A 24,530-nucleotide genomic window follows, 5' to 3' on the forward strand; every position below is an offset into this window, starting at 1 on the left:
AATAAATCAACATGAAATGCATTCACATTATCAAATGACATCTGTTTTGGAAATGAGAGGATAAACATTTAACTGATCAACACAGAAACTAAAGTGTGAATTAAGAGTAAATTTTCTGTTACTTTAATTGCATTATTCCAGAATATTCCAGAATTCTTATTAAGACTTCTCTATAAAGGGGCTGTTTCTGGTGGTCTCCAGAGTGTGGAGCTATAAACTAACTCAAATCTCCAGCATGATGTCACACAGTGGAGGTGGAGCCTGTATTTAGTTCTGTGATCAGCACAAATGCTCCTATTTATCTGATTCACCTACACACCTTCACCTGCCTTGAAGAGAAGCTGAGAATCAGTAGGTACTGTAATAGATTTTCATTTTGATTAAAATATCATTAATACATTAACAAAAAGTATGTTTTTATTTAGAAATTAAAGTAATACCTTCATGTCAATTTAACGTTTTGTATTACCTTTATTTATTGTAACTTACTATTTAATACAGGTTACTCTGCTTGATCTCTTTCTGTAAACTGAGTTGCCAATTTGTGTATCTACACTCATTGGTCATTTAATCAGGCATATCTGCTTGACTGCAAAAGACATAAACACCAAATTGGTTCAAAGTCAGAGGTTGACTGACCTGGATTTTAGACTAAAATCCTTTTGGATTTGGGGGACCCTGTACCTTATTTAGGCTTATTTTATTACAACAAATGACTGATCATTTCATTATCATCACAACACTGCTAAAACAAAGGTTTCTTTGAGCAGTACATAGTGCATGACTAGCAAACAGCTCTGAACAGAAGTACAGACAGAAAATCATACATTTTTTTTTACAAACAAAAAAGTTTACTTAGTTGCAGAAAGCATGTGTGTTGTAGTAGTAACATGAAAATGTGGAACAACATTTTTTGACTAAATATTCTTTATTTAAAAGTTAAACTCTTTCAATCAATGGTTCTCTAAAAGAAACCAAAATATCTTTCAAAAAACAATACTGGAAAAATTGTACGTTTTATTTTCAGGTTTTATTTTAAATTTAGGGTTTAGAGTTTGGGACAAACACCTCCCAATAAAAAGTACTTCATAAAGGATATATATATATATATATATGTGTGTGTGTGCGTGTGTATATTTGTATATATTTTTATTTTATTACTTTCTCAGTTAATGCCTTCAGTTTAACCTGATGTAAATTTAAATTTGAGCTTGTTTGTTTGACATGAACAACTCCTGGTACATCCGAGAAAACCTGTAGAAATCCCACCCAGAGATGGATGGAATGAAAATATCACTAATATACACCCACAAATCACTTTATTAGGAAAGCCTGTACACCTACTGAAGCATCTGCTGTATTATATCCTTTGTGTGTCATTAATGCAATTATCTAACCAGCCAATCGTGTGGCAGCAGTGCAGGGCATAAACTCCTACAGATACAGGCCAGCAGCTTCAGGTACCACTCACATCAACCATTGGAATAGGGTAAAAATGTGATCTCAGTGATTTCACTGTTGTATGATTGTTGGTGCCAGACAGGCTGGTTTGAATATTTCTAAACCTGCTGATTTCAGACACAACAGTCTCTAGAATTTACTCAGAATGGTAAAATAAAGAAAAATATCCAGTGAGTGGCAGTTCTGCAGATGTACATGCTTTGTTGATGGTTAAGGTGGTGTAATGGCATAGTTGGGCCTGTTAATATCAATCAATCATCATGTAAAGGCCACAGATAACTTGAGTGTCATTGTTGACCATGTGCATCCCTTCATGGCCATAATTTACCATCTTCTAATGGCTACTTTCAGCATGATAATACACCACATCACAAAGCAAAAGTTTTCTCAAACTGGTTTCATGAACATGACAATGAGTTCAATGTTCTTGAGTGGCTTTCCAGTCACTGAATCCAATAGAACACATTTGGAATGTGGTAAAATGGGAGATTCTGAAATCTGCATGCAGGAATTGCATGAATGTTTCCCCACATCTTGTGGAATCCATGGCATGAAGAATTGAGGTTGATTTGGTGGTAAAAGGGAGGCTGTATGAATACATAAGTGCGATTGGGGTTGGGGGGGATGCTTTAATTCAACTTTCTTAGAGTTTTAACCTAAAGTTTTCTCATCTGTGAAGAAAGGCGAATTGTCTGGGTGCTGAGTTTACATTGAAATGACAAGACTCTGTGGGGGTTTGGGGGTTGTACCTGGGCAGAAAACATTCGGGGGCAGGGGCAAGGTTGTTACTGCACTGCTGTGTATAGTAAAATGGCTGCAGTGGACCACAGCATTGTGAGGCTGTAGAGCACCAAGTAGCTAAGCAGGCTATGCAATGCATATAAAACATTCACGTTCATTTTTACACTTTACTCACTTATATTTAAAGAAGTAAAACTTTAAACATCATTGATTACATATAAAATCAGTTTACTACTGAAAGCTCGCTCTTTTCAAGCTGAAAGAGGTGAAAAGAGACGAGGCTAGTAGCATTAGCGGAGGTAACAGACCATTAGCACTTCATCAGTTTATCTAAAAGACTATCTCTATGTATGTTTATTTAAAGCTATATATGATCTAGTGTGGCTCTCTGTGGTCTCAAGTCTCGATGTGGCTTTAATTTAATGTAATAATGATAAAATACTGAGTGTGGTGCTGAGAAACTGAGCAGTGTCTGGTGTACAGTGGCCTTATATGGTCAAGTCAGAGAACATGAAGAGACAGGATCTTGGGTGAGGTGTGTGTGTTTATACGACATAGGTTTTTGTAACGTGGAGCGATGAGGCGAACGCATGAGGCGAACGCATGAGCTGAGATAAGCGAGATTTATTGAGGGCAAATCCAGGCTCGTGGTCAGAACAGTCCAGGTTCAAATTAGTCTGCATTAGTCAAAAAAGAATTCTTAAAAAATTTAATACCCAAGCCATTTTACATGATTCAGGTGAGGACAACTGGAACTGAGTGAGCCTGATCCCTACCATAAATGATACATGGAAATTATTCTTAGATCTTTAGTGCTGTTCACAAACATACCCCAATCAAACACTTATGAATATAGAAAACAGTCCTTCCTTCTCTCCTTATTTGGCTGTGCTGTCAAAGCAAAAAATGCTGCTTGGAGTAAAGCACGCCTGTCTGTGTCATGATTGGCCCCTCCCAGTCCTCCATGTGCTTTTGTTTTGTTTTGGTCTTGTCCATGTAGTTTCTTTGTTTTGATTCTTCCCTGTCCTGCCCCCTTGTTTCTTGACTCCACCCTTGATTGTTATCCGCCTGTGTATTATTAACCCTCATTGTTTCTGTTTTTAAGCCCTGTGTTTTCCCCTGTTAGTTTGCTGGTCTTTGTATTGTATTGTTTGCATTGTATTATTTGTTGCTATATCTTCTTTCTTTTTTTTTTTATAAAAAAACTTTTTTTTTTATACTCCAGTATGTGGTTGTTCCATTGGGGTGAAACTCCAGGTGTTTTGATGCAGCCCAAGTTAGCCATGTCCCAACTCCACCAAGCTAAAGACAGCAAATCCCCTCATGTTGAGGCTACACGGGCAACTTGTCATTCCCGTAGAACTGCGAAGATCCGGCTTTGTGTTATGATGACGAGATCCCAGGTAAGCACCTTGGGTCTATCCGTCTTGTACCACACTGCAGGGAGGAGCACGCCTCCAGACCCGCCATGTGCTTTTGTTTTGTTTTGGTCATGCCCATGTAGCTTCTTTGTTTTGATTCTTCCCTGTCCTGCCCCCTTGTTTCTTGACTCCGCCCTTGAGTGTTCTCACCTGTTATCCATCTGTGTATTGTTAACCCTTGTTGTTTCTGTTTTTAAGCCCTGTGTTTTCCCCTGTTAGTTTGCTGGTCTTTGTATTGTATTGTTTGCATTGTATTGTTTGGTGCTATATCTTCTGACTTCAGTTGTTTGTTTAGTCTGTGTTTCTTTCGTCATGTCTGTTCCTCGTTCTCTCCGTGTTGGCTCGTTGACCCTGGACTGTCTAGACCCTGATAATGGATTTGCCCCTAACAAATCTTTCTTGTCTCAGTATGTGCATTTGCCTCATCATTGCTTCCACACGTTAGAGTCTGGATCCCCTTTAGACTGACTCATGTTTTGTTAGATACAGAATAAGGCAATTCAAGCAGTGCATCAGTGCAAAACAAGCTATTATAAAGCACAGTTTAAAAGTTGTTGTTCTGAGCCACGTCTATTTTGGACTGTGTTTTTTTTTTCAATAGCAATGCTGTGAAGGTGAAGGAAGAAATTCTCCGCCCCCTCAAGCTAAACATTGCATTTCATATGAAATGAAAAACCACACATAGAGTCTCCTCAGCTCAAGAATTCATATGGAGGCCCAGACACTTCATATTCCCCCTTCGAGACCAATAGAGTCTCAAAACACAAAAAGAATGATACATACCTGTTTATAGTTGTGACAGAATAACAGTTCCTCCCACAGTGCTTCCTAGAGAACAACCTTAGCAATACAGCAACTTTATTGAATGTGAGAGCAAGCTCAGCCAGCTATCTTTCTGAAATATCCCTCAAACAGTCTAGACAGGAAAATCCTCTCACAGCCCCTCTGCCTTAGACAACCACGTACAGTACTCCAGACCAACTTAAAAAGGAGGAATTTTAACAATTTGTATACGGATATGGCTTAAGCAAATACATATGGAAACCTCAGAAAACAAACTCAAAAATAATGTCCAAATTCAGGCTGGTCGACCCATCAGGCCCTCCAGTGGACCTTTCCTTGCCTAACACCCATATCCATAAACACAGAGAAAAAGAAAAAAGCATCCGAGGTCCCAGTGTACTTACCCCACAACGGAAAACATCATTCTCCAAACAATTAAAACCCCCAAAAAAGTATTATAAATTTAAATACTACTTATGCCGTATAAAACTCCAAAAACTAAGTCAAATTATTATGTCTCACTAAGATTATCACTACCCTATAAACTTCCTCTATCAATATCACAGATCACAATACAATAAACCAAATTCCAATATGCAAATAATTATAAGAGAAAGCTCCTCAGCAGCGTCGAGTCTTAGTGTAGTGACAATGATGTGTTGAATCCAGACATTTTATCAGTGTCCTTATTCAGAGTCCTCCAGTCCATTATTATTATCCACCTTTGAGTGTCTGAATCCCTTCAGCACATGACATGGGTCCTAATTTGTCCTGCAACCAAGCATTAGCAGACCATGCAGCTCCTGCCGATGGGCCAAACGCATCCCTTATATGCTTCAATGCATCTATGACACTATTCATATTGTCAGAACTATCAGGAACCAAAGTATAACAGGCATCCCCAGTTAAGTTCAAAGCCACACATAGGCCACCTTGTTTGGCCAAAACATAATCAAGAGCCATATCATGCTTCAGCAACATCAGTCTGTGACTCTTTTGAGTATTAGACAAATATTCAAAACCTCTTATAGTCTCATTTGCAAAACCCTGTAGGGTGTAGGTAATATTATCAATGTGATCTGCCAAAAATGACACACCATACCATGGAAATAAGCCTATACCCTACTTCTCACCTAGACATCCTCCAATGGTAGGACATATTGTAATATTGTGCCAGTCCCTTTTCTTCCAATTTCCAGAAATAGCATAAAATTGGACCTCATCAGAAACTTTTCCCTTCTGGACAGTAAAACCCTCATATGGGAGTTTAAACGTTGCCATATAACAGCACCCTGTCCACCCATACAGTAGAAATATATATGCCTTATCACCACAAACCCACCATATATCCTTAAAATTCCCTATAGTGACATTTCCAGGCAAAATTTGGTTATGGACCATCAAAGTTCTTCTCTGCTTGCGATGTGATACATGAAAAATCACTTCATACAAGCCATCCTTAGCCTTTTGTTTATGCTGACCCAAATTCATCATATAGTTGTCACAATCTGATATTCCCATAAACATCCCAGGCCCATTATGAGTATTAGTTGAACAAAAACTTTAGCCCTCAGAGATTGCACTTCCATCGCACCAGGGACCGCTGATCAAGTAAATTCACATATGGTAACTGCTTTAACCAAGAACAATGATATCTAGGTGTAAACAGATGCACTGACAGAGCCATCACCATAACTTCTGCTGATTGCTGCTGATATAACAACCACAGCGCATAAGATTGACATTTAGCACTTAATGGTTCTGGTACCATCTCTAAAATTGAAGGCCACATGTCTGGTGTTGGAACTTTCACCACATATGGACAATTCAATTTCCTAACCGATCTTACAGAAGGAGTTAATTGCTGAAACCATAAGTTCCCACCTGCCCACGGGTCTGTGATTCATAACACAGAGGAATCAAATCCATATGCCTTCCACTTAGTTTCTCTCTTCTGTAATGCATGGTAATGGTCAGTCATGTCTTCTGGTGTCCAGTCAAAGTCAAAAAGCTCATCTTCCACATCTAAAATAGTCCTCTGAACTATCACAGATAAATCTGCATCTTTTTCTTCCACCATCTGTTCTCTAGTTTCAAAAATCTCATTGCTACTATTCACACTAATCTCCATCTTTAACATAGACTTCTGGGTTATATTAACTACCTCTGTAAATTTCAAAGATGTCATCTCAGGTGTCTGCGTCACATTTACAAATTTCCTTGGCGACAAAGATATCTCTGTTTTATTGACAGGGTTGCCCTTGTCCCAATCTCACTTGTAATATTTCCAGAAGTGACAAAAGTAGAAGTTGTCACCATTGCTGTAGTGGCACTCATCCCGTTCAAAGTCATAGTTAAAATAGTAACCTGAATTGATGTATTACCACTCTTAGTTGTTTCTAGAGCTAAAGTAGTAAACATCATCTGTGTATTATTCACTCTTGGAGTGGTTGCTGTAATAAATCATTCCTGAACCCTCTGAGCAACCATAAAAACTCCAAGAGCACTCAAATCTTTTATCATAACTATCACCTTACAAGTTATGTAACCTTCTATCCAGACATTTCGAAATGGAACAAATTTAAACTCTGGCTCAAAATAAGGACATGTATATTCCCCTTGATCTTCCCATGTAACATTACTCAGAAAAGTGAACAATCATCCCTAATTTTTAATTTTTTTCTGCCGCTCAAGTGGCAGCCCATTACAGCAGCTCGTCCTTTTTACTTCTATTAAACTTTCTTTTTTCTTAATCAGTTAAGTTTATATGTAGTATCTGTTGTCTTGTTAATATCTGCTTACACTCGACTCAGCCATGTTCAGGACAGTGGTATTTTTCCTGCTCATTTTGGGAGTTGGGAAAAGATGCTATAAGCCCGTTTTTCCCTCTGTCATCATGGAGGGCTTTCAAATTCGGCGGGCAGACAGGATGAAGGAAAGCAGTAAGAGGAAAGGAGGAGGACTGGCCGTGTACATAAATGACAAATGGTGCAATCCAAGATACATTACTGTTAAAGAACAGATATGCTGCAGGGATGTTGAACTGTTAGCTGTTAGCATGCAGCCATACTGTCTACCTCACAAATTCTCGCATTTTATCGCGATAACTGCGTACATTCCTCCCTCTGCGGATGCATGCATGGCATGTGACTTCATCCATTCAGTCACGAGCAAACTCCAAACACAGCATCCATAAGCTCTCATCCTCATTTCTGGGGATTTCAATCATGCTTACCTGTCCTCCACATTTCCCAACTTCAAACAGTAAGTGACTTGCAACACAAGAGACAATCAAACACTGGGCCTGTTTTATGCAAACACCAAGGATGCATATAACACAGCACCCCTCCCACCCTTGGGCAAGTCGGATCACAATCTGGTACATCTCCTTCCTGTCTACAAACCCATTGTTCACAGGTGTCCTGTCAACACAAGACAGGTGAGAAGTTGGTCTGACAGGGCCTATGAGGCTCTGAAGGACTGCTTTGAAACAAGAGATTGGGAGGTTCTCCGCGACCCACATAGTGAGGATGTTGATGGTCTCACTGATTGCATCACAGACTACATAAATTTCTGTGTGGAAAACAATGTACCCACCAAGACTGTATGGTGTTTTTCCAATAACAAGCCCTGGGTTACACCAGATGGCATTTAGATCTGGAAACAAAGAGGAAATGAGGAGAGTACAGAAAAAGCTAAGGAGGAAAATCAGGGAGGGCAAAGACAAGTACAGAAAGAGAGTGGAAGGCCAGCTGCAACAGAACAATGCAATTGGAGTTTGAAGGGGTCTTAAAACCATCTCAGGTTTTAAGGAGTCCAACAGGCAGCCTGTAGGAAACCTGCAATGGGCAAATGATCTCAATTCCTTCTTCAACAGATTTGATCTGGTAGCTGACTCTCCCTCCGCCCAGCTTGCGCCCCTGCTTTCAGCACCCAGCATTCAGCCCTGTGATCCTCTGTCCCTAACCAGAGAACAAGTGAGGAGGGAACTGAGGAAGATGAAGATGAGGAAGGCAGCAGGTCCAGACAATAGTCCTGGGATCCTGAGGCACTGCAGAGACCAACTGTGTGGGATAGTAAAGGACATTTTCAACCTAAGCCTGAAACAGGAGAGAGTGCCAGTACTCTGGAAGACATTGTGTGTAGTACCTATCCCAAAAACTGTACACCCCAGTGATCTGAATGGCTACAGACCAGTGGCACTAACCTCACATCTGATGAAGGCTCTGGAAAGACTTGTTCTTGCACTGATGGGACCAGCTATGGATCCTCTGCAATTTGCCTACCAGCCAGGCATTGGAGTGGAGGATGCAATAATTTACTTACTCCACAGATGCCTCGCTCATCTTGAAAAGGTGGGAAGCACTGTTAGAATCATGTTCTTTGAGCTATCAAGTGCTTTCAACACCATCAAGCCCACTCTACTAGGGTGCAAGATGGAGAGAACAGGGGTGGATCACCATCTCATCAAATGGACTATGGACTACCTCACAAACAGACTGCAGTATGTGCAACTTAAGGACTGTGTATCAGAAACACTGCTCTGAAACACAGGTGCCCCACAGCGAACAGTCCTGGCCCCATTCCTCTTCACCTTCTACACTCACACAACACCTCAACCTGTCACCTTCAGAAATTCTCTGATGTCTCTGCCATCGTTGGCTACATCCCAGGCGACGATGAAAGGGAATACAGAGAAGTTACAAGGGATTTTGTGGACTGGTGCCAGCAGAACTGCCTCGAGATCCACATGGGTAAAACCACAGAGTTGGTGGTTTATTTCCACAGGACTAAATTCTCCTCACCCACTCCAGTGAACATCCAGGGAAGGGACATTGAGATTGTCAAGACCTACAAGTACCTGGGTGTTAATCTAAACAACAAACTGGACTGGTCTGACAACGCACATGCCCTGTATAAGGAAGGCCAGAGCAGACTCCACCTGCTGAGGACGCTCCGGTCCTTTGGAATACAGAGTGGTCTTCTCCACTCTTTTCATGACTCCGTGGTGGCATCAGCCATCTACTATGGTATTGTCTGCTGGGGAGGTGGCATTACAGCAGCAGACAGGAAGAAACTGGACAAGCTTACCAGGAAGGCTAGTTCTGTCCTGGGCTATGTGCTGGACCCAGTGGGGGAGGTGGCAGAGAGGAGGATGTTGGCCAAGCTTGCATCCATAATGGACAACCCCTCTCACTCACTACAGGAGGCAGTTGCAGCACTGGGCAGCTTCTTCAGTGACAGGCTCCTCCACCTGTGATGCGGAAAAGAGAGATACTGCAGCCCCTTTCTCCCCACTTCTGTTCGGCTTTTCAATCAAAACCTCCCCAAGCAGAGACTCTCTCTGCTCTCTACGCTCTCTGTCATAAACATACTATGGATTCACACCTCACTCCATCGTAGTGCACTCTATCACGAAAACACCACATAGACCTATATCTTATCCTACCTTTAATTAATCTGCAATATCTGCTGCTGACAGAATGGTACAAGTGCAATATATACACAAGTTCTGTGCAATATCTGTAATTATTCCTGTGCAGTATCTACATTTTCTGTGCAATATCTAGTCATTACCTGCTCAGAAATGTGCAATATCCATACAATTGCATGTGTAAACTGTAAATTTGTAACACAGCATCAACTTCAGGTCCTTATAAAACATCTTCACAATGACTATTTTTCCACTTAGGAGGATTATTACCACCAACATTAAATGTTCCGCATCGACAGGGAAGATAAACCACTCTTCTTAACTTAGCTCTAACTACCATCTTCAAAGGGTCTGGCATTGTCAAAATTATCTGAGACGCCCCATAACATTTTGGTCTAACCCTTGTCCAAACTGGCCTTGGTCAGGCAGCTTGATTCAGGTAGACTCCTTCGTCTAACTTAATCGCTAAACTCCCCTGCAGCAGAGTTACAGCCCTTTGTGACCTTTGGTGCTTCGCGCTCCATTAGAACAGTCTCTGTTGTTTTCAGGGACATATTGAAAATCAATGTCACAAAATCGTCTTTCCTGTCCATTGACTGCAGAGTCATTTCTGGCATCATCAGAAATGTACACAAAATCAAGATCACGTGACGCGCTCATGGGTCCGCACGCACGTTGACGGCGCTCCGTGACCCCAGCCCTTTTTGGTGGATTTATTTTCATGTATATTCATTTTGGCACTATTTTCGGACGATAAATCTGACTCTCCTTCATGGCCTCCACTCGAAAACAGCTTAACCTGACTCCAACGTCCTCTCCAACAAAGAAGAAACCGAAACAAAACGACTCCGCGGATCAAGCTAACATGGCGACTACAGCGGACGCCATAGCCAAACTGGAGAGCATCCTGAAAAATGAGTTAGCAGCTTTGAGGGCGGACTTCTCCTCTCATATGAGCACAGTTCATTCGCTGTGTTCGAAATTCGACCAGTTAATGGGAGAACAGAGAGTACAGAAGAAAACCCTCAACGATCGTGCTCGCCGACTGGAAGCTCTCGAGCAACAGGTGGTGGACCTACAGGACCGCAGCAGGCGCAGTAATCTCCGGTTACTGGGGCTACCTGAGGGAGCCGAAAAGGACGACCCGGTAGGCTTCATCAGGCGGTCGCTACATCAGTGGTTTCCATCGCTAACAGGTAAAGAACTGGAAGTCGAGCGGGCTCATCGCATATACAGCAAGACAAGCACTGACCGGCAGAAACCGTGAATCTTCATTTTTAAGCTCCTCCGCTACGGAGATAGAGAGCTGATCCTATGTGAAGCGAGGAAGCACGGGCCGGTAAGATTCAATGGCGGATCCACGCTTAGCTTCTTCCCTGACTTTTCTCCTTTTACGGCCAAGAAGCGGAGCTCCTTTACCGCGGTTCGGAGGGAGATGAGAGAGGCAGGCATTCAGAACTTTCTCATTTTTCCAGCGACTTTGAAGGTCTTAATCAATGGAGAAGTTAAAATGCTGAATGATCCAGAAGAAGCCCGCAAGCTTCTCGACTCTCACCTCCGACCGACCGGTTCAGATATGGAGGCCCCTTAAGTCTGTACACAACACCGCAATTTGAGAGGTAGCTGTTACTGAGTGTTTGTTTTCGGTTTGCTAACTATGTGTCGGGGATCGGTAGGTAGAAACTCGAGTGTTTCGTATAATTCCTGTTACCCCATTGTTCTGACATGTTTCACCCGCTGTTAATGTGACTTGTTAAAATGGAGCGGTTTTCAATTTGTAACAGTGGATGCCTTTACTACCTTGTTTATATAATTGCTGATAAAGCAAAAGGGCTGGGATCAGCGTCCTTGATGTGTATAGACCAATGTGGTTGCCACGGATTGCTGAAGGGGAGGGAGGCATACCTGGGCTATTAGTCTGTCCAGGCTGCAGTAGTTTTATGGGATGGGTTTTCTTTGGGATTCTGTTGTTATTGGGGTGGGTTTGGGGGTGGTCTCCTGACAGACTCCAGTTTAATTATGTGGTATGTTCTACTTGTGCTTTCTGGGAAGCGGTTATGTTTACGGTGCAGTTAATATTCGATAGCTATGACTGACTTAAATATCCTAAGCTGGAATGTTAACGGTCTGAACGAGCCTCATAAGTGTACGAGCTGCTTAGAATTACTGAGACGGAAAAAGATTGATTTAGCCCTAATTCAAGAATCACATTTAAAAGAAGAAGATGTTTAAAGGTGCAATAATAAATTTTACGAAGTGATTTCTCACTCTGCTGCGGGCAGTAAAACTAGGGGAGCGATGATTATGATATGTAGGACATTACAGATTTCTATATTGGAGAAAGGCGGTGATACTGAGGGTAGAATAGCTCACGTTAAAACTTTGGTCGCTAATAGAAAGATTGCGTTTTTGTCTGTTTATGCCCCCTCCACTGGAGATCCAAGTTTCTATTCTACGTTATCTGCTTATCTTTTGAACTTGTCAGACTGTGAGGTGGTGCTAGGGGCAGATATGAATGCAGTTATGTCGCATAACTTAGATCGGTCCGGAGAAAATGAATCTTATTTGCAGAAGAGGTGTGCAGAGAAACTCAGACAGTGCATATCTTCATCCTCTCTAGTAGATTTTTGGCGCTCTCTAAACCCATCCCTGAAGAAATATACATTTTTGTCGTCTAGGCATAGGACATACTCTCGAATTGACTATATGTTTATATCTAGAACTCATCTTCCATTAGCTCCCATGGCTGATATTTGGGTTATGACTCTCTCAGACCATAATAGTAATTTTCTTAGATTAGTTATATATATAATACCACGGGCACCGCGTTGGCACTTTAATACCAAATTATTACAAGATAAAGATTACTGTGCACAGTTCAAAAATGAATTAAAGGAGTTTATTACAATAAATCAGGGCTCGGTGGATGATCCACGTATACTCTGGGATGCGGTAAAGGGTCTGATCAGAAATAATTCAATATCGTATGCTTCATGGAATAATAAACAACGCCTTAAAAAGATATCTGATCTTGAAGCGCAGTTAACATCTCTAGAGAACTCTAATCAGACTCTATATTCGGACGATACAGTAAAAGAAATTTTTGTTATAAAGCAAGAACTCAATCAGTTACTTAGACATAAGGCAGAATTTCTTATACAAAGATCAAGGCAAAATTATTACTTTCATGGGCCAAGCCACTTACTGGCTCTGAGATTGCGTAGTAACGAGAAATTTGCTAATATTTCGGCTATTAAATCTACATCCGGTGAGATCATGTCGGACGAAGCCGACATTAATGAAACATTCCGGTCTTTCTACTCAGAACTATACACATCTGAAGTAAACTCAAAAAATGACGTCACCTTATCCTTTCTTTCCTCCCTTAACCTACCACACATCACAGACTCTGAGGCAAATTCACTAGCTGAACCAATAACTCTCGACGAATTAAAATCTGCACTTCAAGGTATGAATAAAGGCAAGTCACCCGGTTTAGACGGAATCCCCAACGAATTTTATTTAACTTTCTGGACTGAGTTGGGCCCTCTTTTATTAGAAATGATTCTATATTCCATTGAAAAAGGTTTTTTTTCGTCAACAAGTTAACATGGCTGTTACATCTGTTCTTCTAAAGAAGGACAAAGACCCCACTTCATGTGCTAGCTATCGCCCACTCTCCTTAATAGGCTCTGACATAAAATTATATGCTAAAGTTCTGGCTTGTCGATTAGAGACATATATGACTAAATTGGTCCAGCAAGATCAAACTGGTTTCATTAAATCGCGTAACGCTTCAGACAATCTTAGGCGCTTACTACATATTATCCACTCCTCGGAACAAACAGATTCCCATCATGCAGTTTTTTCCTTAGATGCTCTTAAAGCGTTTGATAGGCTTGAATGGAATTACTTATGGCTGGTCTTAGAAAAAATGGGGCTCGGTTCGAATTTTGTTGACATGATTAAAGTTCTGTATTTCAATCCAACAGCAGTTATTTTAACAGGACGAACTTGCTCACAACCATTTCAGTTAAGTAGAGGGACCCGTCAGGGCTGCCCCCTCTCTCCTATACTATTCGCTTTGTCCCTTGAACCCCTCGCACAGGCCGTCTGCCAGTCGACATTGATCTCACCGATAATCATTAACAACACGCTTCATCACATATCCCTATACGCAGACGATATTTTATTATTTGTGGATAAACCAAACAGCTCCATCACTCATATATTGACCCTCTTTGACAATTTTAGTCTTTTCTCTGGGTATAAGATTAATTGGAATAAGTCTTGCTTTCTTCCAATTAATTTCGATCCTAGTGCTGAGAAACTTCCTAGTATTATCCCGGTTGTCACCTCCTTTAAATATCTTGGAATAAAAATTTTCCTGTCTTTAACTGACGTTGCGGCGAAAGATTTTAATGGCATTTTATCTAAGATAGACGCCGATCTCTCTAATTGGTCTCATTTTCCTAATTCCATGCATGCACGTATCTCTGCAGTTAAGATGAATGTCCTTCCTCGCATTAATTTTTATTCATATATGATCCTTCTTTCTCCGCCAGTTGGGTTCTGGGATAAACTTAAATCCAAATTGTCTCATTATATCTGGAATGGAAAACGTCCACGCATCAAACAGTCAACTCTTCAGCGTAGTAAACTGGAGGGAGGCCTCTCTTTACCAAATTTTAAACTGTACGCCCAAGCTTTTGTTCTACGTCCACTGGCAGTGTGGTTTAACTCAAATCTCTGTACCTCATGGCGACCCATCGAAGAAACGCTTGTTGCACCACACACCCTTGAGGACTTGTTATTTAGTGGCATATCTATTAAACAATGTAAGCTACGCTTTGGCCCCATAATATCATATTTGATATCCATATGGAGAGCCGTTGAGAAAATGACTGGATCAGTTGTTAAATGGCATCGGCATTCCCCACTTTTCCGCAATTATAATCTTCTCTCCGCTAATGCTCCCTTATGCTGCCCGCAGTGGTCTCAGAAGCACATTAAAAAAATTTGTGATTTATACAATGATGAAGGCCTAAAATCTTTTCAGGACCTTCAATCTCAATTTAACATACCAGCTACTTCTTTTTTTATGTATTTACGCATTAGATCAGTACTCCGCGCAAATGGGATTCTAGTTAACGCCAATCTACCCATACACCCTTTGCGTAAACGAATTTTGCAGAGTGACCTTACCCCGAATTCAGTATCTAACATTTATTCCTTTCTACTAAAATCTACTTATACTGCTCTGGGTATTATCCCAATACGGGAAAAAGACCTAGACACAGATTTACAAGACATCCCGACTGAACATATTTGGGGTCTAACATTTATATCCTCTAAAAACCAGAATCATCAAGTAATTCATTGGAAATTTATACATAGAGCATACTTAACTCCTTTAAAGCGATATCATATGCACCTGACCAGCTCTTCCCTGTGTGATTAGGGACCTTTATGCACTATTTTTGGTCCTGTCCATCATTATCAGCATTCTGGAATCAGTTTACATCTGACATATCAGAGTTGATTGAGAAAGACTTCTTTTTAACTCCAGACTTATTCTTTCTAAATAACATCTCAAGCCTCAACTTGTCACTATGGCAGAGAAATCTACTGCTTGCAGCTCTCACCGCGGCAAAACTTCTACTGACCAAATGCTGGAACCCTACATGTAAGCTGCACAGAACTGCTTGGATTCAAACCTTATTGGACATAATATCTATGGAACTTTCTACAGCTCGTATACAGGACTCTGGGAAGATGGCATGACGCCTTTGAGAGGGTGAAACTGCTTCTCTTGCACAAGTGAACTCTCAAGACTCTGGAGATTGATGGCAGCAATGTTCTCTTATATGTGACTGTATATTGATTTGTTCGGTTGGGGTCTGTCAGTAGGGGGGGCGGGAACCGGGAGGGTTGGGGAAAAACGAAAAAAAAAAGGGAAAAAGAAACAATAAAACAATTGTTCACAAAAAAAAAAGAAATGTACACAAAATCATCAACATTGTCCACCACATGGACAATCTCATCTTCTGGATTTTGACTCTGGAGATCTTTATGCAGCTCTTCTTCCTCTGCATGTTCCTCCACATTTTCTTCTGGCTCTCTTGAGCCTTCAACATCTTGGCTCTGTGAGCAGGGCACTTCTTCTTTAGGCGCTTTGACACAATGCGATAAATGATACCATGTCGGAGACCCTTTAACCTGGACCACAGTTCCAGTACTGCAAACAACTTCAAATGGCCCTTCACGGCATTTGTTATACCACTTCCTTCTAAACACCTTCAAAAATACATTGTCTCCTGGTTGCACTGTACTCCTCATTTGCTCATCAAGCCTTTCTTGCACCTCCTCTTTTCTTTTTCTATCAAAAACATATGTGGATATTATTTTATGCAAATTAGCCATATATTTAATGTACGCTCGCATTTCATCTTCCAAAAGGGCCAAACTTTCCTTTCCACTTGTACGCAAACAAGGCGTTGGCATGTGTCTTCCCACAACCAACTCATGAGGTGTCATATGCAAATCACACAGCTCACTCGAGCGACACACCATTAATGCCAGCGGAAGCGCTGCTATCCAATTTAAACCTGTGTGCTGGCAAATTTTTAAAATGTAATTTTTCTAAACACCATTCATTTTTTCACAAATCCCTTGGCTTTGCGGATGATAGACTGCACCAAAACGCTGTTTAGTTCCCAATTTTTGCTAAATTAATTTCACCATCTTATCCATAAACTTCCCATGAGGATATCCAATCTGGAAGTCCACAACTGCTTATGACTTCTCTACACAAAAACTTGGCTACAGACTGAGTGTCCTTCCGCTTAGTTGGACAAGCCTCAGGCCATTGCGAAAATCTGTCTACGACAACTAACATATATCTCTTACCTTCAACTGGTTTTACCATGTCAACAATCTGAGATTGATCTGAGCCTTGAGTATCTGAGTATTTCTCTGCTTCTTGAACTCAATCATGTGGTTCACCATCCTCTGGAGTTTGCAAATTCTCAGCCGGATTCACTGTAACACACCTCGCTAGGGTGACATCTTCCTGCTCTGAGAGCCTATTTACTCTCTAAGCCTAGGTATAGTCAATATGTATTTGCCATAGTTCAAAAGATTTCTGAGGCTATGGTGGGTAAGAATTGTCACCGGATAACCCATTGGGACAGATGATGCCTTATCATACATTAAAGAAACTCCCACCATTGCTCTATAACACAGTGGTAGCCCCATCTCTACTTCTGAATAAGCAGTAGAATAGTAAGAAATAGGCTGAGGATTTGTTGCCATACCTGTTGGCTGACAAAAAACTGCACATGCATATTTACCCCAAGTAGAAGTGGACAAATACAACAAATATTCTTAGAGTAGTCTGGAAGCGCTAATGCTGGAGCCTCTTGTAACCTGTGTTTGATTGTCTCAAATGCCAAAAGGCCATCCTGGTGGAAAAGGGACACAAGGCTTCTCAGAAAAAGCTGCAGTACTGTCAGGAGAAGGTAGTATATTTGGGTCAGAAAAGTATTTTCTGCTAATCAGTTAGAAGCTATTCGCAAGGCCCCAAAGCCCAGAGCAGTCAGAGAAATTATGACATTTATTGGCATTGCTGGCTATTCCTCAGCATGGGTAGAAGTTGGGACAGGGGCATGTTTAGCACTGTACATCACCTTTCCTTTTAACAACACTCAATAAGCATTTGGGAACTGAGGACACAAATTGTTGAAGCTTTGTAGGTGGAATTCTTTCCCATTCTTGCTCTCCGTTGTCGTATTTTGCGCTTCATAATGCGTCACACATTTTCATTGGGAGACAGGTCTGGATTGCAGGCAGGCCAGTCTAGTACCCACACTCTTTTACTACAAAGTCATGCTGTTGTAACACATGCAGAATGTGGCTTGGCATTGTCTTACTGAAATAAGCAGGGACGTCCCTGAAAAAGACGTTGCTTGGATGGCAGCATATGTTGCTTCAAAACCTGTATGTACCTTTCAGCATTAATGGCACCTTCACAGATGTGCAAGTTACCAATGCCATGGGCACTAACACACCCCCATACCATCAGAGATGCTGGCTTTTGAACTTTGTGCTGATAACAATCCGGACAGTCCTTTTCCTCTTTGGCCCGGTGGACACAAAGTCCATGATTTCCAAAAACAATTTGAAAATTGGACTCGACAGACGACAGGACACTTTTCCACTTTGCGTCAGATGGCAGAGTTTTAACTTGTACTTGCAGATGGAGTGACAAACTGTGTTCACTGACAATGGTTTTCTGAAGTGTTCGTGAGCCCATGTGGTAATATCCGTTACAGAATGATGTCGGTTTTTAATGCAGTGCCGCCTGAGGGATTGAAGGTCACGGGCATTCAATGTTGGTTTTCTGCCTTGCCGCTTAATTGCAGAGATTTCTCCAGATTCTCTGAATCTTTTGATGATATTATGGACTTTAGATGATGAAATCCCTAAATTCCTTGCAATTGCACATTGAGAAACGTTGTTCTTAAACTGTTGGACTATTTGCTCATGCAGTTGTTCACAAAGTGGTGAACCTTGCCCCATCCTTGCTTGTGAATGACTGAGCCTTTCAGGGATGCTCCCTTTATACCCAATCATGACACTCACCTGTTTCTAATTAACCTGTTCACCTGTGGAATGTTCCAAACAGGTGTTTTTTGAGCATTCCTCAACTTTCCCAGTCTTTTGTTGCCCCTGTCCCAACTTCTTTGGAGCGTGTTGCAGGCATCAAATTCATGAATATTTGCAAAAAACAATAAACTTTATCTGTTTGAACATTGTCTTTGTAGTGTATTCAGTTGAATATAGATTGAGAAGGATTTGCAAATCATTGTATTGAAAAATATTTTTGAAAATTAAACATGATCATTTATGTCTCATTAAACTACCCAGTTTCTATTAGAACTGGCCGCATCTTACAGCAGGTAAAGGCAATAAAAGCACAGTACTACCTTTTATGGCACTAAGCATAGATGTGTAGGGGAATGGCTGAAAACTTTTTTTTTTGGTTTAGAAAGTCATAGCGATTATTCTGTTAAGACCCTCTAAAGACTCTAAAATGTAAACACTGGACATGCGGGAGGTTGTCTCAGTTTGGTTCATTTTGTGGGCCGTTTATAGAGGTCTGAGTTTGTTTGGCGTGTTCACATATGCAAAAGAAACATTGTGTGAAATCAAATGTGAAAATGCCTTGAGTCATGTTTTATTTTGCATATGTGAACATGCCAAACAAACTCAGAACCCTCTAATTGGCCCCAAAACAGGGTGTGTGTGTCACAACTGGCCCCTCCCAGTCCTGTCCATGTGCTTGTGTTTACCTTTCAGTCCTGTCTACGTGCTTTTGTTTACATTGAGTTCTTCCTGGTCCTGCCCCTTTGTTTCTTGACTTGCCCTTGATTGTTCTCACCTGTGTTGTCCACCTGTGTATTGTTAACATTCATTGTTTCCCTGCATTTAAGCCCTGTATTTCCCCCTGTGAGTTTGCTGGTCTTTGTATTGTTTGAAGCGTTTGGTATTGTTTGGTGTTTGCTTATTCCGGCCTCTGGTGTGTTTTTTCCATTTTCCTTTTCATCATGTCTGTTCCCCGAACTCTCTGTGTTGGCTCTCTGACCCTGAACCATTTTGACCCTGATTGTGGATTTGCCCTTAATAAATCTTGCTCATCTCAGCACATGCGTCTGTCTCATCACTCCCCCACATTAGTGTGTCAGTTTATAGTTCAAACTACAAAAGAAAAGAATATTTTGTTTGCAGCAGGCAGGTCGTAGTTCAGTTCTTTTAAAACAATCTCCATGTGAAAACATTTTAAAGCATTAAAAAGTGCCTTTAACAAGGTCTATAACACACTCAGGAAGCCCAACATGCAGTTATTTATCACTGGTCCTCTGCCTGCAGAAAACAGCTAAGTGTTTTCAGAGCTACTTGGATTAAATGATTAGCTACATGAAAGCTGTCAAGTAAATGAACTGAACTTCATCCAATATAATCCATTGTTTTTAGGGGGGGGTTTAGGAGAGATGGACTGCACACCAACAAGTGGGGAGACAAGTCTCTGACAGAGAATCTCATTTTCTTCCTGTGCAACTTGTCCACCCATTGGTGGAGACACATCGGTACTAACACCCAATGACAATAGATAGCATAAACAAAGATTCAGAACCAAAAAGAAATCTTCAAAGATTGATTACAACACAATTATGTGCAATAATACTGACAACAGCATAGGGCTGTCACCTGAAAATTTTACTGACGATTAATCGTCATACAAATAATCATGATTAACGATTTAATATCTGTTTTTACACTTCCACTATTTTATCAGGCCTGTATGCTTAATAATAGTGTAATAATGAACACACACTGTTGTGATGAAGAACGTCATTTTATTGAGCATAGACATACATAAAGATATTGGTTTCTTGTCTTTGAATTAAATTTGTATGTCTATAAGCTTGAAAATAATAGTTGCAGATTCTGTAGTTGCTAAATAGATGCTAATTATCCTACTACACCGAACAGCAGCACTTACTTGGCTATAAACTTTGTTACTTTGTCGATTAATGTGCGCCATCTGGTACTGTCGCATTGATTTTTAGATACTCGCCCAAGAATATATACTTGCCCGGAATAGCCAGCTGCAGGGAAAAATCTGATGACGTGGTTTGTCTTCCTAAGCTCGGCGAACTGACTGGGGTGGTGGATCTGCCAATGGTTACTCAGGTTTGTTTTATTAAAACCTTTTACAGCCACCTTTTTTGCAAATCTGACAAATTGCCTCCTCAAAGTTTTTGGTTTCTAGTTTTTCAATTGGCTTGAAACCAATTGAAAATCTGTGATGCTGTCTTTGGCTTCGCAACTAAGTCCGAATCCATGTTTGTTCCAAAAGCTGTTCATGATAAGTCAGATTACATGTTAAATAGTTAGCTTGCACATTCTCGCAGTTTGCATGCTGAAATGAGTGTGAATTACGAATGTAACTAGCACAACGCTAAGCCACATAAACTTCCATTTGTTACCTTGCAACATTAGCCATATAGCTCCTGTACTAAAACTAAATAAGCAAACTTCACCCACCAATCAGCTACATTTGGATTAAAAAGGGGAAAGATAATTTCCCTTCAAACAGTAATTAAGATGAATTTGTGCTCATTCAATTACTTGACTCACCTTATTTGTTGCAATGAAAATGCACATAATTCATATTCTGTTCATTGTGCTTGAAATAGAATTACTTGAAAATGATCGTGGTCAGTGCAAATCACTGTGGTTAGCTCAAATAATCTCGATCAGGCAGTTATGTAATAATCGTGACAAGTCTACCACAGCAAAATGCCATGGTTGACAAACAAACTCAGCTGGATATATTGCCTGTACAACTGCAGTTGTAAAACCTTTCTTTAAAAAGAAACATCTAGTAGTAACTCTATTGAGTAATTACATACTGATTTTAAATCTAGCTTTCATTGTAAAAAAGTCTTCAAGCAACTTATTGGCTTTCTGTCCATAAATACCTGTCTTGACAAATTTCAGCCAAGTTTTTGGCCTAATCATAGTACTGAGATGGCTCTAATTGAAGTTGTTAATTACCTTTGTTTAAATACAGGTATGTACTACTAAAAAACATTTATTCTACTACTGCTTGATCTCAGTGCAGCCTCTGATACCACTGACCACAAAATTAATCCAAAAAATCATAGACAGACTTGAGAACTAGGCTGGACTCTCAGGAACTGTCCTAAAATAAATTAGGGCAAGTTAAACTAACAAGCCTGTTACCCCACCTTTGTGCTGTCACTGAAAGAATCTTGTTCTTTAAGACCAAATGTCACAATTGGCCCCTTCCAGTCCTGTCCATGTGTTTCGTGTTTGTGTTTTGGTCTAGTCCACGTGTTTTCGGTTGTGTTCCCCAGTCTAGCCCCTTGTTTTGTGACTCCGTCCCTGATTGCTCCCACCTGTATTTCCGCCTGTCGCTCGTTAACCTTGTTTTGTATTTAAGCCCTGTGTTTGCCCCTTGTGTTTGCTGCTCTTTATTTGAATTGTTGTTTGTTTGAAAGCCTGTTTTGATGTGCTGTTTGTATAGTTCAGATTTGTTTGTTTTGTTTTATTTTGTCATGTCTGTCCCTCATTCTATCCGTGTTGGATCTTTGAACCTGGACTGTCATGATCACAACCCTGGATTTGCCCTCAATAAAAGTCGCTTATCTCAGTATATGCGTCCGCCTCCTCGCTCCCTGGCATTACAAAAAGACCAGCCAACAGAGGACGCAGCGAGTTATCGACATACTGGGATGTGGCTGTTCCATTGGTTACCCAAAGGCATCCCAACGCCGCCAAGCTAGTGAGAGCAAATCCCCTGGCACTGAGGGGACAAGAGCGTCTTGTCGATCCTGTAGGAAGGTGAAGGACCATCCCATCTTTAATTTGGATGATGAGAGCTCAGGTAAGTGCCTTGGGTCCACTTGGCTTGAGCAACGCTGCAGGGAGGAGCGACCTGTAGCACAAGTCATGGTGAGATGGAAGGAGCATACAGATAACCCTTACTATGTGTGTACTGCGAGCTTCCCATAGTTTGAGGGAGCCTTGGGAGCGGCCGAGAGGGTCCTGTGTCTGTGTGTTCCTCCAGGTTGCAGAAGCTGTCCCCAGCTCGAGTTCCTGGTCCCATGGCTGCACCCCGCGGTACTCCTGATCCCGTGGCCACACCCCGCGGCACTTCTGTTCCCATGGACGCTACCAGCAGCAAGCCCGCACCTCCGGACCCACCGCCGGTCGCCGCGCCTCCGGACCTACTGTCTATCGCTGAAGATGTCGTTGCAGGCCCGCCTCTTGCCGAGAACATCGTTGCAGGCCCGCCTCTTGCCGAGAACATCGTTGCAGGCCCGCCTCTTGCCGAGAACATCGTTGCAGGCCCACCTTTTGCTGAGAACATCGTTGCAGGCTCGCCTGCCCCCGTGGATGTCGTTGCAGGCTCGCCTGCCCCCGTAAACATTGCTACCCCTTTTTTCCCACCCATCCCGCCCTTGCCTGTCTGCTGTTTCCCGTGGGCCTCCTGTTCATCCTGTGTCTGCTCCCCATGGGTCTCCTGTTTTGTCTCTTCATTTTTGCCCTCCTCTGTACCTGGTGTGGTTTTGTTCCCTTCTGTTGTTTCTGTGCCCGTTCCCATTCCTGTTGTGGTTCCTGTTCTTGTCTCTCCTTCTGTTTCTGTCCCAGTGTCTGTCTGTGTGTCCGTTTCTGATACTGTGTCTAATCCTATGTCTCCTGTTTCTGTGTCTGTGACCTTGTCTTTTGTTCAGTGTTCTTGTGTCTCTGCTTCTGTGCCTGCTTCTGTGCCTGTTTCTGCTTCTGTGCCTTTGGCCTCTGCTCCCATTTCTGTTTGTGTGCTTTCTGGTCCTGTTCTGTGTCTGGTGTCTGCTCCTGTGCCTGTTCTGTCCTCTGTTCCTCGTGTTCCGTGTTCTGTCCTTGTTTAATTCTGTCTGTTTTTGGTCCCTTGTCTCTGTGTTTGGTTTTGTTTGGCGCACCTCAGAGTTGTGTGCCTTTGGGTACTGTCACAATTGGCCCCTCCCAGTCCTGTCCATGTGTTTGTGTTTTGGTCTAGTCCACCTGTGTGTTTTGAACCCCAGTCCAACCCCTTGTTTTGTGACTCCGCCCCTGATTGCTCAAACCTGTTTCCGCCTGTCCCTCATTATCCTTGTTTGGTATTTAAGCCCTGTGTTTGCCCCTTGTGTTTGGTCTTTGTTCGAATTGTTGCTTTTTGAAAGTCTGTTTTGACATGCTGTTTGTATAGTTTGGATTTGTTTGGTTGTATATCATGTCTGTCCTTCATTCTATCCATGTTGGATCTTTGAACCTGGAATGTCATGACCATGACCCTGGATTTGCTCTCAATAAAAGTCGCTAATCTCAGCGTATGCATCCGCCTCCTTGCTCCCTGGCATTACACCAAAGAGGAAACTCAATGTGGACTTTTCAGTGAGAATTTGATCTGTAAAATTAGTAGCAGCAGCTAAAACCCACATGGATAGGTTGCCTTGGTTGCTCTCAGGCAGGTGACATTCCAAGCATTACCATGTCTATTTTAGCAAAGTAATAAAACATGTTTTATAATAAAACACTAGACACAAACCCTAGTGATGCTGAACAATACAGTGCGAACAGTAGTTCCATGTTCACTAGACCTCATGCACTGCATAACGCAGGTTTAAGAGAATGAAAGCTCTTAACTGATCATCAGTTAGCTGAAACTTTTCTCTTTTAGTTAGATTGTATAATGGTTAAACAGCTTTTCACATAAACCTTAATTCAAGGTTGTCAGTAACTGCACATCCCCACAAAAGGCTGCAGCTGTGCTAACATATCAGGTCATAAAATAGCACATTCTGTGGCACAATAGTCAGGTAAAATTGACCCCTGAGCCTGTAAAACCCAGCTGTCCTGAATACTGAACAGAAGATTTAAGCTGAGACTTTTTCTTATAATACTTTGTTTCCTAAAGAATGTAGCTATACTAACAAATCTAGCTAAAACTAACATTTTGCCTCATGAGCTGAATGATGACACCCAATGCCACCATGACAACACAGGACAACCATAAAACTTGCACAGACCCCAGTATAGGGTAGAGGACAGTGCTACTTTAGCCTTTTAAACACAGCTTCAGT

At 41.5% G+C, this 24,530-nt stretch overlaps 1 protein-coding gene across 2 annotated transcripts; it reads left to right on the top strand.

Annotated features, from left to right (window-relative positions):
• Positions 1 to 40: 40 nt before the first annotated feature.
• Positions 41 to 23,776, top strand: LOC108427373 (classical arabinogalactan protein 9-like). Of its 2 annotated transcripts, none has more exons than XM_017697442.2 (3): positions 41 to 355; positions 3,428 to 3,605; positions 22,070 to 23,776. In XM_017697442.2, the coding sequence occupies exon 3, from the start codon at positions 22,536 to 22,538 to the stop codon at positions 23,337 to 23,339; it is 804 nt and encodes a 267-aa protein (XP_017552931.1). In that variant the 5' UTR covers positions 41 to 355; positions 3,428 to 3,605; positions 22,070 to 22,535; the 3' UTR covers positions 23,340 to 23,776. The 2 variants fall into 2 exon arrangements, with proteins under 2 accessions (XP_017552931.1, XP_017552930.1); XM_017697441.2 differs by lacking the exon at positions 3,428 to 3,605 and adding an exon at positions 20,472 to 20,595.
• Positions 23,777 to 24,530: the final 754 nt, after the last annotated feature.

Source organism: Pygocentrus nattereri, chromosome 14 (genome assembly GCF_015220715.1).
Source record: "Pygocentrus nattereri isolate fPygNat1 chromosome 14, fPygNat1.pri, whole genome shotgun sequence".
Lineage (NCBI taxonomy): Eukaryota > Metazoa > Chordata > Actinopteri > Characiformes > Serrasalmidae > Pygocentrus > Pygocentrus nattereri.

What these genes read in the sequence shown, in the direction of transcription:
- LOC108427373 (XM_017697442.2), top strand. Translation starts at nt 22,536, where the DNA reads ATGGCTGCACCCCGCGGTACTCCTGATCCCGTGGCCACACCCCGCGGC.